At 41.3% G+C, this 13,563-nt stretch overlaps 1 protein-coding gene across 3 annotated transcripts in view; it reads left to right on the top strand.

Moving 5' to 3' along the window:
* The first annotated feature begins 1,135 nt into the window (after positions 1-1,135).
* Positions 1,136-13,563, top strand: part of ano1b (anoctamin 1, calcium activated chloride channel b) — a 48,655-nt gene continuing 36,227 nt past the window's right edge. For 2 of the 3 annotated variants that reach the window (XM_074631646.1, XM_074631645.1), the window contains exons 1-2: positions 1,144-1,584; positions 7,312-7,704. In XM_074631646.1, coding sequence (XP_074487747.1) covers positions 1,480-1,584; positions 7,312-7,704 — 498 coding nt within the window. In that variant the 5' untranslated portion in view covers positions 1,144-1,479. Of the gene's footprint in view, positions 1,585-7,311; positions 7,705-13,563 lie in introns of all 3 variants that reach the window. The other variant, XR_012593532.1, reaches the window with a different exon arrangement.

The raw sequence follows: 13,563 nt of genomic DNA, 5'->3' as shown, positions 1-13,563 counted from the left end.
CACCGGTTTCGTGCTGCTAAACTGCAGTCCCCTGTGTGAAGCTTCATGTTGACTGTTTAACACTTCCTCTGAACAGAAACTGACAGTCCTGCTATGTTTAGTTCCATTGGCTGTTAGCTCTTTTAGCCAAACACACCACACCACGGACTCTCTCTTTCCGTCATAAGAAGACGCGCACCGTTGTAGTCAGTGCTCGGTTTAGTTTTACATAGACCTATATACATATACATAGTACTATACATGCAATTGTCTTACCTAGGCGTGCAAATCAATGGAGGAAAAATTCGGAATCCGCCCAACAAGAGTCCAAACTGAAGCAGTTGTTGATCACTTGCAGCCCCTATACCAGCCAGTAAAGAATAGTGAAGAGTCAGCAGAAATATGTTGTCAATAAAATATTGTTTTCAAAAAGTGTCAGTCACCGCAAGCATGAGAGGCCCTTGAGCATACAATCATAAATGAGCACAGCAAATATTATGCTGATGGGTCCGGCAGTATGTAAGATTAGCCATGGACAGACAGACACATGACCGAATACATGGTCTCCTGGCAGAGATAACAAGAACAAGTAGTTTTGCTGTTGAGAATTTCAGGCTGCTCTGGCAGAGATATACCTGAAGAGTAGAGATGGCGGAGTGGAGAAAAGAGATGCGTGAGAGTTGATCCAATCAGTGGTCCGTTGGACACTGGGGGACAATAACTGGTGGTGGTGACAGCAGAGGTTGTCCAGGTTGTCCACTACAGCAGAGGTAACAGTTGGTTGTCATCTCTGTTTTCTAGTACTGCCAATGCTGCTGTCTGTCACTGGATCACTGAGGGTCCTCAGAGCTGAGCATTAATTCATTCAGTCTGCAGATAAGATATCATGTAGCACACACACACACACACACACACACACACACACACACATACACACACACACACGCTTCTGTTGATTTGTGTGTTGTTTGGGAATGTTTTCAGAGCCATGTTGTCATTTGTTTTCTTTACATGTAATGCATCACATTTGCAGTGATTAGTAGCCATTGGCGGAGTGAGGGGGAGAGAGAGAGATGTATTGGGGTGACTGATCTTGTAGTGATTACAGTTGAGAGGGAGGGCACCTTGTGTTCATCAGAGTTTTATCGTTGTCTAAGTTTAGATCTTGGCTCAAAGACGGCTTCTCAAGTAACAAGGCTGCAGGCTCACTCCAGCCACTCCGCACCGAGACAGAAACAGAGCTCCACGCAGAGCTTTAAAGGGAGACGAGCAAAGCCACCGAAAAAAGTGGCAAGTCGCAAGAAAATAAGAGGAGAGGCAGGAGAGAGGCCGTTAATGCCAGATGCTATCATATAACATTTCACAGAAGACACAGACAGAAAGAGAAGAGGAGGAGGAGGAGGAGGAGGAGGAGGAGGAGCACAAACCGGACTATTCTGTTTGGGAACAACTCTTCGCCACATCAGTTTATCTCTGCTTTCTACCTGCTGGGACTGGACAATGACAGAGGAGGCAGAAGTGGGAGTCGACCTCTCTCCAACCTCCGAGTCTGAGCAACAGGCTCCACATTTTCTACAAGATGTCATCTTCCACGGCAAGTTTAAGGTGAGTGTCCCCACAAGAGACAAATAGAGCAGAAACTGACAGGATATGGAACTAAATGAGGGAAGATAGACAGAGCTACTGAATGAAGTCTCTTCAAGTAGAGATGTGCGGACTGTCCACAGATACTTGTTACAGGTAACACTATTACAGGAAGTTTATTACGATTTGGGATATTAGTAATTGTAAAAAAATAAATCACAATGTACAATATATGTTCATTTTAAGCTAAGAGCTTAGAAATTATTAGTATTTTTACATTAATGCATAACGTATGGGGCAGCCATAGCTCAGTGGATAGAGGGGTTGTCCTTTAACCATAAGGTTGGTGGTTCTCGATCCCTGTCTACATGTCGTAGTGTCCTTGAGCGAGACACTGAACTCCAAGTTGCTTCCCGGGCACTTGAGGGCAGCTCAATGCTCCTACAGTACTTAGGATGGGGTAAATGCGGAGGTGTAATTACATGTATGTACTTATATGTACATGACGAATGTCATAAAAGTTAAGTTTCCAAAGATACAATATGTCAGGCAGAACTTTGTGAAAATATGTATAAAATGATACCCAAGCAATATATCTTTCCATTTGATGGAAAGACAAAACATGACATGACACAAAACTAAACATGAAGTCTTTTGTTTAAATATTTCACTAGTTTAAATTTTTCTGACTTCATTGTGTCATGGGCAGTACAACAACACAGGCAGTACAATGCAATAAGAACAAAACAAGCAGGAATGAAATGAAACATAAATTACTTGAACAAATATATATATTCCTCAAGACAGCACCAGATTTTCCTGCCAGTTGTGCTTGTTTATCGCGACCAAAGCTTTTCAATTATCGTCTGTGTTTACATCCAAACGACATGACAATGGAGCATTTTAGGTCTTGTACATTTAGGAATCCCACTGCATTTCTTACTCATAAACAATAAGAGTTGCCAACATAAAGTCATATAATACCAGATTCCCCCGGACAGCGTTGACGATTTGTCACCCTGAATTATCACGAGGAAGATCAAAAGAAAGTTCCCTCTGCTTATTGACAGGAGAACTAACTCTGCACTTAACTGCAGCTAATGTATGACTCGTCTCTGGTGGTCTGGGCAGCGGAGAGCTCATAAAAGAAGAGCTGGATTAGAACTGCAAGAGAGGAAGGGACATGGGGCCTGCTTCATGAAACATCTGTACACACACATTTCATCTTAACGTGTGTTAACTGAGAGCTATGGAAGCCCTGAGAGGCAAGTGAGGAAAAAAAAATTCTGGTGGTCCTTTTTTAAAGTCTGATCTAAATAGTTTCTCTCCTGTGTTTACGATTTAAGAACAGAAAAACAAAGACGGTTTTGCCTGGATAATCTTTCTAAGTTTTTTCCACCTGTGAAAACAGGTGTTGTTGTAATACTCATTTCAGCCGCAAGAGGCTGAAGTGAACCACTACCTCATCTAACTATAAAGTAAGAGATGTGGGTGTCCTTCGCATATCTCGAGAACTGTTCCTGTGATCTACTTCACACTTGGTGGGTCTATTGCTGGGGACCCAAGGGAGTGCTTTGTCAAATTTGGTGCAATTCGGACATGCGACATGTTAAATATTAATAAACATTGAATAGACAAGTGAACAGCGCTCTAGAGGCGGGGCTTCAGAGCTCTGCAGACTATCCGTCATGTCATCCGCAGCATCTGGAGTCAGTGTGCAATGAGCGGTTCTCAACAAAGCTGCAAACAGCACTTCCTTGGGACCAAGCCATTGCCATGTTTCCACTGCCACGCGCTTCGATACGGGCACAAGCCTGCAAGCAGCGACACTGGGAGGCTACTGGCAGAATAACATCAATTGTCAATGAAAATTCCTTTAAAGGTCCCATATCATGCCCATTTTCAGGTTCATACTTGTATTTTGGGTTCTACTAGAACATGTTTACATACTTTAATGTTTAAAAAAAAACTTTATTTTCCTCATGCTGTCTGCTTGAATATACCTGTATTTACCCTCTTTCTGAAATGCTCCGTTTTAGTACATTTCACTGGAATTGCAACAGAATTTTGTTGCTAGGCAACAGCTTGGGTCCATGTTTACTTCCTGTCAGCTGATGTCATTCACATCCACTGCAACAGGAAATAAACTGCGACCCATTTAGAATGTTTACGTTTAAAACTTTGAAATGGTCTATATATTGTAGATTTGTGACATCACAAATGGACAGAAATCCTGACGGCTTGTTTCAAAAGCTCAGTTTCTGGATCAGGGTTTGCGTATTTCTCTGTGGATTAAGCATTTCGATACTTTCACGTATAAAAGCCACGAAAATGACATTTTTCTTCAATATGGGACCTTTAAGTGTTCAGAAAAATGAACCTTGTGGTGAGATTGTTTGTCAGTTTTTCATCACGTCTCCAAAATTGTTCTTCCTAATGCAAAACTTGTCTGTTGACTTACTTGATATTAGATGATGGTGCATGGCATAACATAAGTCACTATTTTTGGCACACTTGAATACACAGATATCATTTGAGTTGCTAAATACTTAACTGTGCTGCCTGGTATGTGCAGTAGAAGGTTCTCCAGTGCTGCAGGTGTGTGCACAATGTCTCTATGATAAGTGTCCTGTCCTTGAGTCCTTTACTGTGCCCGACAGCTGACGGATGTTTTTTGGTTTCTAATTTTAAATAACACTACTATTTTCACTTCCAAACATGTGATACACAGACTCGTCACCCTACTTAATTATCCACCCATCCGAAAAGTTTATCTTGGTCAAGATTTTATTAAAAGCTGGCATGGAATGTAAGATGTATAATCTTATTCTTTGATGAAACAACACACAGACTTTCTGTTAAAGTAGACAGAGCTCCTCAAGAGCCACATACTGTAAGAGATCAACAGTTTTTTCAGGCTGAATAGTACTCACCATGACCAGAGTTGGGATTCAATAGAATATCAAATCTGATTAAATTTAGCTTTCAACATTTGTGAGAAACTAAAGTTATAAATACCAAAACCCAAGAGCTTTTGTCAGCTGAGAAGTCAGAAACAGTTTGGGTGGCAGCCTTGTTAATACTGAGTACCCGTAGGTCCAACCTGAAAATGAGATGAGCAGCAGAATATATGAAATGTTGATCAAATGCATCAGACACATTACAAATTAAAGTGGCAGTAGGCAGTATATTTTTGGCATCATTAGGCAAAAATGCCACAATAACCTTTCAGCATATTGTAATTCAAGTGTTCTGAGAGAAAACTAGACTTCTACTCCTCCTCATGGCTCTGTTTTCAGGCTTTAAAAAATCTAGCCTGTGATGGGAGACTTTGACCAATCACAGGTCATTTCAGAGAGAGAGAGCGTTCCTATTGGCTGTGCTCAGATTCCACAATGGCTACCGCGACACAAACTTTCTTATTTTATAGCTAAACAGTACACTACAAGATGATTTTGAAAACATTTGAGGAGAGAATTAGGCAGTAACGTAACAAAATATTGATTCATATTTGATCAGCGCTGCCTAGTTTGATCGTTTGGTCGGAGTTCACGAGGGATTGACAGCCGGCTCTTGTGGACGGCAGATGGACAGTAGACCTCAGATCAGCTCTGACTGCTTGTTTTAGTCCGGTCTGTGAAATCTTGCAGATGCCGATAGGAGCACCGGAGGACACAGAGGCACATGATTTTTTTCAGGTTGCCTGTCTCATGTACTACTGTCACGATAATATAGCGACCGTTTTATAAAAATAACTTTTTTTAATCATATTTGCTCCAATCTCGCCTACTTCAACTTTAACACAATCAGCTTCATTAGAGGAGGAATTGCCACTCTGGTTTTGTTGAACACCAAAAACACAATCCACAGTGTGATGTTTTTGATGTTTTCATTCCTCCATTCCTCCTTCAGAAGTACCTATAAGCACTTGTGCTCGACAGAGCTTGAAGTGGAAAAAAAATAGGTGCCAGTACTCCTCTTATTCACATAACGGCGTGTGTTTCGGCTGGTATTAACAATCTCTTGCAACTTATTCCTATTTATTTTTTATTTATTTAAGCATGTTATACTGTGTCAATCAAGTTGGTGTGTTTGTATATTTACCTATAGTGTTAATAGTTAAAGTGCTTTCCTGTGTTATTTGTAGCCTATAGTAGGGTATCATTCATGGTTTTAGTAGCAGTGTCCCAATCAGGATGCTCCTACATATTATGCAGCAGGATAAAGACATATTCTGAATTTCTAAAGTGAATAAAAGTCACTGGGAGATATTAGGTTTGGGGGTCCTCCACCAAGCAAATTTGAAGGTTTTTGACATAAAACTATTACATTTTAGATAATTTTGGGCCATTGTTATTACTAGTTAAATGATTATTTTTTATTATTTACTCACAGCCTTCGTCTGAATATTTAATTCTTCTGGAAATGTTTGCCACAAAAGAGCAGATTCAGAATACGTTTAAATAATGTTATGATGAACATTTCACTAATTATTTTACAAAAACGACGTGAACATTGTATTGATAAATTACAGCACCCTTGTTCTGCAGTCCTGTGAGTCGCCTCGTCCAGATACTCAACCCATAGTTTTTATGTTCATACAGCGTATGAGGCGCGGTGCAAATATATCGCTATTATGAATTTCCCAGACAACCTGATATGGCAGAGAAGAGTTCTGGCAGCTCGTGAGAAGTGCCGGTGTGCAAGAAAAAGTTACGGTACACCAAGGAGTAAAATGAAGTGCTGGTGAGTACCAAGCCCCGGTGCTCCATAAGGAATTGCTTACACTGGCTTTTAGCACCCACTAAAAATGAGAAGCTGATACATGAATGTTTTCTACGATGCTCTTTGCTCTGCAGGATAAAAGCCTCGATAAGAGGTTTGTTAGGGTCAGAGGTAATCCAGGTATTTTGCCAACTGTGAACTAGATCCAACATGAAACCAGCTATTGGAAGCCAACCCTATCCATGACTAGTACTGTAAACTGATCTTCAAGTGTAAAATGGGTGGAGTTCCCCTTTAAGTATTGGTGCGTGCTCTCTGTGTAGTTTGATCTGTAGACACCTTACCTCAGATCTGCAGCCAGGCGTTATAAGTAGACGTCATTAGGAGAAACACTGTAGGCTCAGGTCATGGGATAGCTCATAATTCACACACTATTTATGTCTCATATAGAATTTACTAGGAAGCGCCACAGCATAGCAACTGCCACCCCTGCTATGGCACTCAACTGCCCCCCAAGCTCCTGAAATCATCATTTTGAGCTATGCCATCCATCCAGATTCTTGAAATGCATACACAAGCAAGTTTCACAAAAGCAAAAGCTAGACTGAAAGTAAGGCTGAATCCAAATGTCTGGACTTCACCGCACTTGCAGACTCGCAAACTTAACAGCTGCATTCTCAGGTCTGTCCAAATCCACAATTCAAATCCACTCATTCTTGAGGTGCACACTTCCCCAGACTTCACTTGGAAAATGACCCATAATCCACAGCAATATGGATACGACAATGTACGACGGAGTATTAGGGCCACATTGAGGGGGAAAAAATCTGAGATTTCGAGAACAAAGTCATGATATTACGAGAAAAAAGTCGTAATTTAATGAGAATAAAGTCGTTTTGATCATCATCAGCTTTGATCATCATCAGCTCTAAATCCTGCATTAAAAAAATATGAGAGAACCAAAACTGTTCACATAAAGAAACACTTTTGTCTCACCCCTCCCTGTCTTTCCCCATGTCTCAGCTGCTGAAGGCTCTAACTCCAGAGGAAAATACCCAGTGCCAACATGGACTCTACTTCCAAGACGGTCAGCGGCGAGTAGACTACGTCCTCACCTACCCTTTGAAGAAGCCGTCCGGGGGCCGCTCCGGACGACAGTCGTCGCACCTTCTCACTGAAAATGCTGTCGCCCGCAGCCTACGCCGTGGCCCCCGTAGTCGCGACGAACATCACCGACATCACCAAGCACAAAGGGCGAAAGACTCGTCGTCCATGCCATCGTCACCGGTGGGCGACGTGGAGCTGGGCTGTCCGGGAGAGACCTCCAACGGTCAAGAGGATCACAAGATGTTCAGGAGGGAGGAGTTTGAGGGAAAACTGAGAGACATGGGGCTGGAGCTGGAGAAAGATGAGGAGGTAAGTTTACATCTTTATTCATTTATTCTTTCCAGAAACACCTCAAATCTATTTCTCAAAGTGTCTGTAATCTACTTTACACACATGTACAGTAGGGCTGGCCTCGACCAAGCAAATTTTTAGTCCACTACCACTCATACGACTTTGTCGACTAATTGATTAGTTGATTTAATGGACGGATCTGTGAGTTTCTCCACAAAGAATCACATAGAAGCACCACACGTCTTGTGTTTGTGCTCATAAGTTTCTTGAGATAAGTCATTCAGCATGAAAAAAGCATAAAAAAATTACTAATCAACTAAAGAAATCTTAATCGAGTAAGATCAAAACGACCGATTAGTTGACTAATCGACAAAGGGGGGGGGGGGGGGGGGATGGGCAACCCTACAGACACGTTTCTGTATAAAATTCTAACATAACATTCTATATGCAAAATTGTTGGCACAAATCAATGTACCAAAGTAGGAAGCACTGGATTTTGGAAGGAGGAAAAAACAAAGCTGCACTGGCCTCTAGGGGTTGAAGTGTAAAGGCCCAGACACACCAAAGCGTCATCAAAGAAATAGCGGCGATGAAGGCCGACTGTTGCGTCGCCTCACGTCGCCTGTGTCTTGGCCAAAAGTTACACTCGGAACACACCACAATGACTACTGTGTGTTTTCAACTCACGAAAGGGTTAAAGTTCGAAGACAACCCCTGCGGCAGTAGGTAGCGGTAGTCTGAGGCATGTCCGAGGAAGGCAGATATACAAGCCGTTGTTAGGATACGTACATGAAACAAAGCAGCGTTTGATATCCATTTTCATGCCACTCTCACTCACCACTTAGCTTCATTCCAGATGGCCATGTGGTTGTGTGAATACTTCTGTTTTGTTGTATTTTAGGCTCAATTGACGATGTGGTCTGATCTGGTATCTCCCTGAAAAGGTTCAGTAAAGGGACTTTGAAAACTTCTCCTCTCCTCTCCTCTCCTCTCCTCTCCTCTCCTCTCCTCTCCTCTCCTCTCCTCTCCTCTCCTCTCCTCTCCACTTCCGTGTCTGTCACCTGATGCCATTGGGCCCAAAAATACTTTTTCCCATAGACTTACATTGGGAAAGAGACGTCTGTAAATCAGAGTATCATTTTTTTGAGGTAAATCAACTTCCAAGTACGAACACTCTAATAGCCCTTATTTAAATCATTAAGTCCTAAAAGTTCAGCCGATTCCAAGGTTATTTCTATTCCTCTGTTCATGTGAATGAGCTGGGAAAGGCTGGGAGGCGGAGTTAAAGGAAACGTTACTGTGTCTGCTCTATGGGCCAAATGACTGCAGAAGATCGCCGGAAGATCTGGGTACTTTATCACTCGGCAGTCGAGACATTTTGGCTTCATGCGCCACTGAGCAACTCTCATAGGAATGAACTGGAGCCTCCGACGCTGTATCCAGTTCTCTTAGTACATCCATGTCCTGCTCTCCTCTCCACTCCTGCTCTCCCCTCCTTTCCTCTCCTCTCCTCCTCTGCTCTCCCCTCTCCTTGCCTCCTCTCTTCTTTCTCCTGATCTGTCTCTCTCTGAGGTCTCCTGTCCTCTTCCATCCATATATTCCATCCATGTCCCCTCTCTGTCTACCAAGGTAAACACTTAATAGTAATATGAATTACTGGTATTCTTCAGTGATAGTAATAGCTATGTTTTATAGACCGTTTCAACGGAATTGCATGGCTTGGCAACAGCTTGGGTTGATGTTTACTTCCTGTCAGCTTGTGTCATTTACATGCACTGCAACAGGAAATAAACTGTGACACAATTGGACTGTTTACGTATACTACTGTGAAATGGTCCATTAACAATCTAGGTACGGGGACCTCGGGCTTCGCAGAGGAAACACTGGTACTTCACTACTTGTGAAGTAGTTTTCACAAGTAGCCTTTTTTAGTAATAACATTTTTAGTGTAGATGTGGCCTCGGCTTTGTTTATTTTTAACTACAAGAAGTTCCACTCGAAGTTCCACTTGGAAATGTCTTCAACGATTTAGGAGGCAGACAATTTTTGTAAAACTATTTGCAGGGTTGCAGCTTAGATGTATCTGTGTATCAGCCGCGTAAAAGTGTAAACTGATATCCTGTCTACGTATAAGATATCTTAATGCCAGCATATAAATAGAAAATAAGACTCTCCACAGCAGTGACTTGAAATGGCTGACCTGAGGTTGCAAGTGCATAGAAGGGCTTGATTCCTATTTTCCTGAAACTGGGCAGACACAAACTCAGGTAGAGAGGAACAAATACAACATACACCCCAAGTATTATTACATAGCCCCAAATATGCTGTCATTGGTAGCGTTAACTAAGTGGAAACATTGTATTATTCACAGCTGATGGAGTCTCCTCACATTTCTGTCACAGCTGTATGTAAATGTTACCTGTTGCACAAACAGCTGGATACTTTGATGCTTAGAGTTCATGTTTCAGAGTAGAAAGAAATGACCATAAAATGAATTGCTCAGATCAGATTCAATTTCTGTAGGTTCGGTAAGGATGCAGGTTTTGACTTTTTATGCACCAATTTATGTCTAAATGTCTTTATTATCCCCCCGCGACAATGTAGTCGGGGTATATAGTGCTCCGCGTGTCCGTGCTTCCATCCGTCCGTCCTTCCTTTCGTTTCCGGAGTAGAACTCGGAGGCTATTCAACTTAAGAATTTCAAATTTGGTATGATGGTTGACAGTGTGGTCTAGTTGTGACTTTTGGAGGTTAGAAGTCCAGGGTGCCCATTAGTTAATGCCCATTAATTCCATTAGTTCCAAAAGGGCAAAACCTTTGGCCCTACTTTAGTATGGGTCAAGCAGTGAGCGGGGGTTTGTGAGCCATGCTCACTTTTGCCTTGATTATGTAAAGGAATCAAAATTCAGGCACCAGGTAAAAATTCAAAATGTAATAGAATATAATGCAGTAAGCATTCTGTATTGCTTTCAAATATGTATTCTCCTGTACATTTCCTATTCTCATTTCATGTTATTTCTGCTGAGTCAGCACACATGTAGACATGGTTTACTCTTCCCTCCTCTTTTGTGTTTTTTGTTTAGGGTTAGTAACCTCTTTAAAGTCCCAGTGAATTGGATGTTACAGTGTCTTTAACTTCTGTACTGTGACGTATTCCTCAGTGAAACAGACTATTTAAGTGATGAACAGTTACAAAAGGGATTTAAAAGTTGGCGGGCTAAGAACGAGCGAAAATACAAAGCTACAGAGGACTGTGGCTCCACACCGTAGATGTATAAAAAGAACTGGATACAGCGTTCAAGGCTGGGCCCCGTTCATTCCCATGAAAGTTGCTAAGTGGTGCATGAAGCTAAAAAAAGCTCCACTTCTGAGTATAAAATTACCTGGATCTATTAGTGTATTTTACAACTTTAGGATCGAATGATTTAGATAAAGGATATTACAGGGGAATTACACCCATTTTCAAAATTCATACATGTTATTCTCATGGTCTAAGACATGAAAAATTCTCTCCGAAATCCAAAAATTGGAGTGATATAAATTCTGGAACTGCTCCATAAACAATGTATTGGGAAAGATGGTCCAGATGACACTGAGAGCACCTATAGGGGATGTTCTGAGTATATGGGAACAATTTCTGTTTAACAACGGAAAACACTACAATAGAATAAAGCTAATTTGGGTATAAGAAAAGAAAACAAACATTCTGTGGGTCCATGAAATCAGTCTCCCATTCATCGTCTATGGAGCAGCTCCAGACTTTACCCCCTATGACCTATGACTTACTTCTCTGGTTTCTGGCTTTGAGAGAGAGGAGCTCATGTTCACAAATATTGATTGAACTTTACTAGGCCATGGAAATAACATATGGGAATTCTTAATTCAGGTGGTGTTCCCCTTTAAAGTGTCCGTACTGGGAAGTTGATTTACCTAAAAAACCCTGCAGATTTACAGATGTCTCTTTCCCAATTTAAGTCTTTTTTTCTGGAAAAATTAGGACTCATAATATTATGACTTAATTCTCAGATTATAATTTTTTTCCAACAGACTACATGGTAGTTGATAGAATTCTGCTTTTGGGTTTATCTATCTGACGTATTTTTGTAGGCCAACCCAGAAGTTAGCATCTTCCCGGTTCCCTCGACAAAAAGCCAATGAGATTGTTCCATTGGGTTTTGGATTATTGCAGAAAATAAGCTCTGTGGCAAACACGTTTATGATACTTACACGTTTTGTTCCATACGATAATCTCCACAAATGAACACCACTTTTATGACTTTTGAAGTGTGAATGTTAGGATATAACTACACCACGGTCGCATGAACGAGAGTACACACAATGAGGCTGTAAAGGAGGACGAGTCGGTGTGATGACGTTTAGTAGTCTCATTTAGTATCTTGTTAACAATCGCCTTTTTAAGACACATAAACGCTTCAAAATTCACAAGTAGGATATTTATTGCTGTATATGTTAAAATCTCTTCAGCTTGTGTTAACCACAGACCTTATTTCAGGCATCTAACTAAAAACCCATTGACTTCAGGACGAGGGAACCAGAAGTGCTAAAATGCTGACTCATGTTTAGGATTCATTCCTTCACCACTCTGTTTGCGGCTGTATAGCGTGTTTACTCCCATGCTCCCCCAGGACTCCTCCTGCAAACATTACTTTTGAGGTTGCATACTGCCCCCTACTTTGTATTGTTACGTCTATGAGTCACAAAAGTCCTCTGCTACTTTAATTTTTTTAATGCGAGGAACAAATGCATGTGTTCTAAACATTGAAATATACGCTTATGGTTTAGTCATCTGTTTGAGATGCTGCTTGATCTGACACAAACAGGACTTTCAAACAGTCTGATTCTATGATGAAAGGTCAGTGAAGTGGGCAGTTTGCTGATATTTCACCTATTGGTCAAGAAATCTGTTCCCTACCAAGCTGCAATTACTTTCAGGGTGTCAGCTACATGTGCATTTAGCACACAGGGAAAATTGATTTGAGTTGACTCTGTCCAAATGACACAGCATATCTACAAAACATTATGAAACACTATAAAGAGGCAAATGGTCATGAAAAGATTATGCTGAAGCTTTTTGTTGCGAGAGAGAGAGAGAGACTGCAGTTATTAATTATGACTTCTATTCTGTGTCATGAGCCCCAGGAGATGTGCCTTATTGTTCAATGACTGCATGGAAAATGAAAGCAAAGAGCCTGGGAAACGGAACAAACAAGTATGTTTTTTCACATTAAACTCGGTGAAATTAGAGTTGAGTTCGACCAAAGCACACTTGGTGATTGTTGGAAAGAGTAACGACGACGGTTTAGGTGAGTTTTATTTTGTTTCTGTCCAGTTTGAATGAAGTGTTTTACGATGCTCCGCTACGTACAGCTGATCTTAACATAAATAACAATACACGTGGATGATGGCGCAAGCCATGAGAGGGGGGGCAATCTTGGCGGAGGTCTGCGCTCTCCGAGTGCCATTCTAGTTGTCATATGGATTGTTTATGTCGTATCTTCGTTATGTTGTTTCTCTGTACACACGACATCTATTGCACGTCTGTCCATCCTGGAAGGGGGATCCCTCCTCTGTTGCTCTTCCTGAGGTTTCTTCCACACAAGGGTGTCGTTTCATGTACAGATTGTAAAGCCCCCTGAGCCAAATTTGTGATTTAGGGCTATATAAATAAAATTGACTTGACTTGACTTCATTCCATTATATTTTATTTTTTCAGCCTTTCATGTTTTATTCTGGAAATGCATTTCAGTACAAACACCGCTGTGCCAAATTTTGCGATATGATGTGACAATTTACGATATGTTATAAAGGTAGAACTAAGCCTCCTCAAGCATTCTGGTGTTACCTCTGAGTGAAATA

The sequence above is a fragment of the Sebastes fasciatus genome, chromosome 4 (genome assembly GCF_043250625.1).
Source record: "Sebastes fasciatus isolate fSebFas1 chromosome 4, fSebFas1.pri, whole genome shotgun sequence".
Taxonomy (NCBI): Eukaryota; Metazoa; Chordata; class Actinopteri; order Perciformes; family Sebastidae; genus Sebastes; species Sebastes fasciatus.
This window is presented reverse-complemented; position numbering and strand designations above follow the sequence as displayed.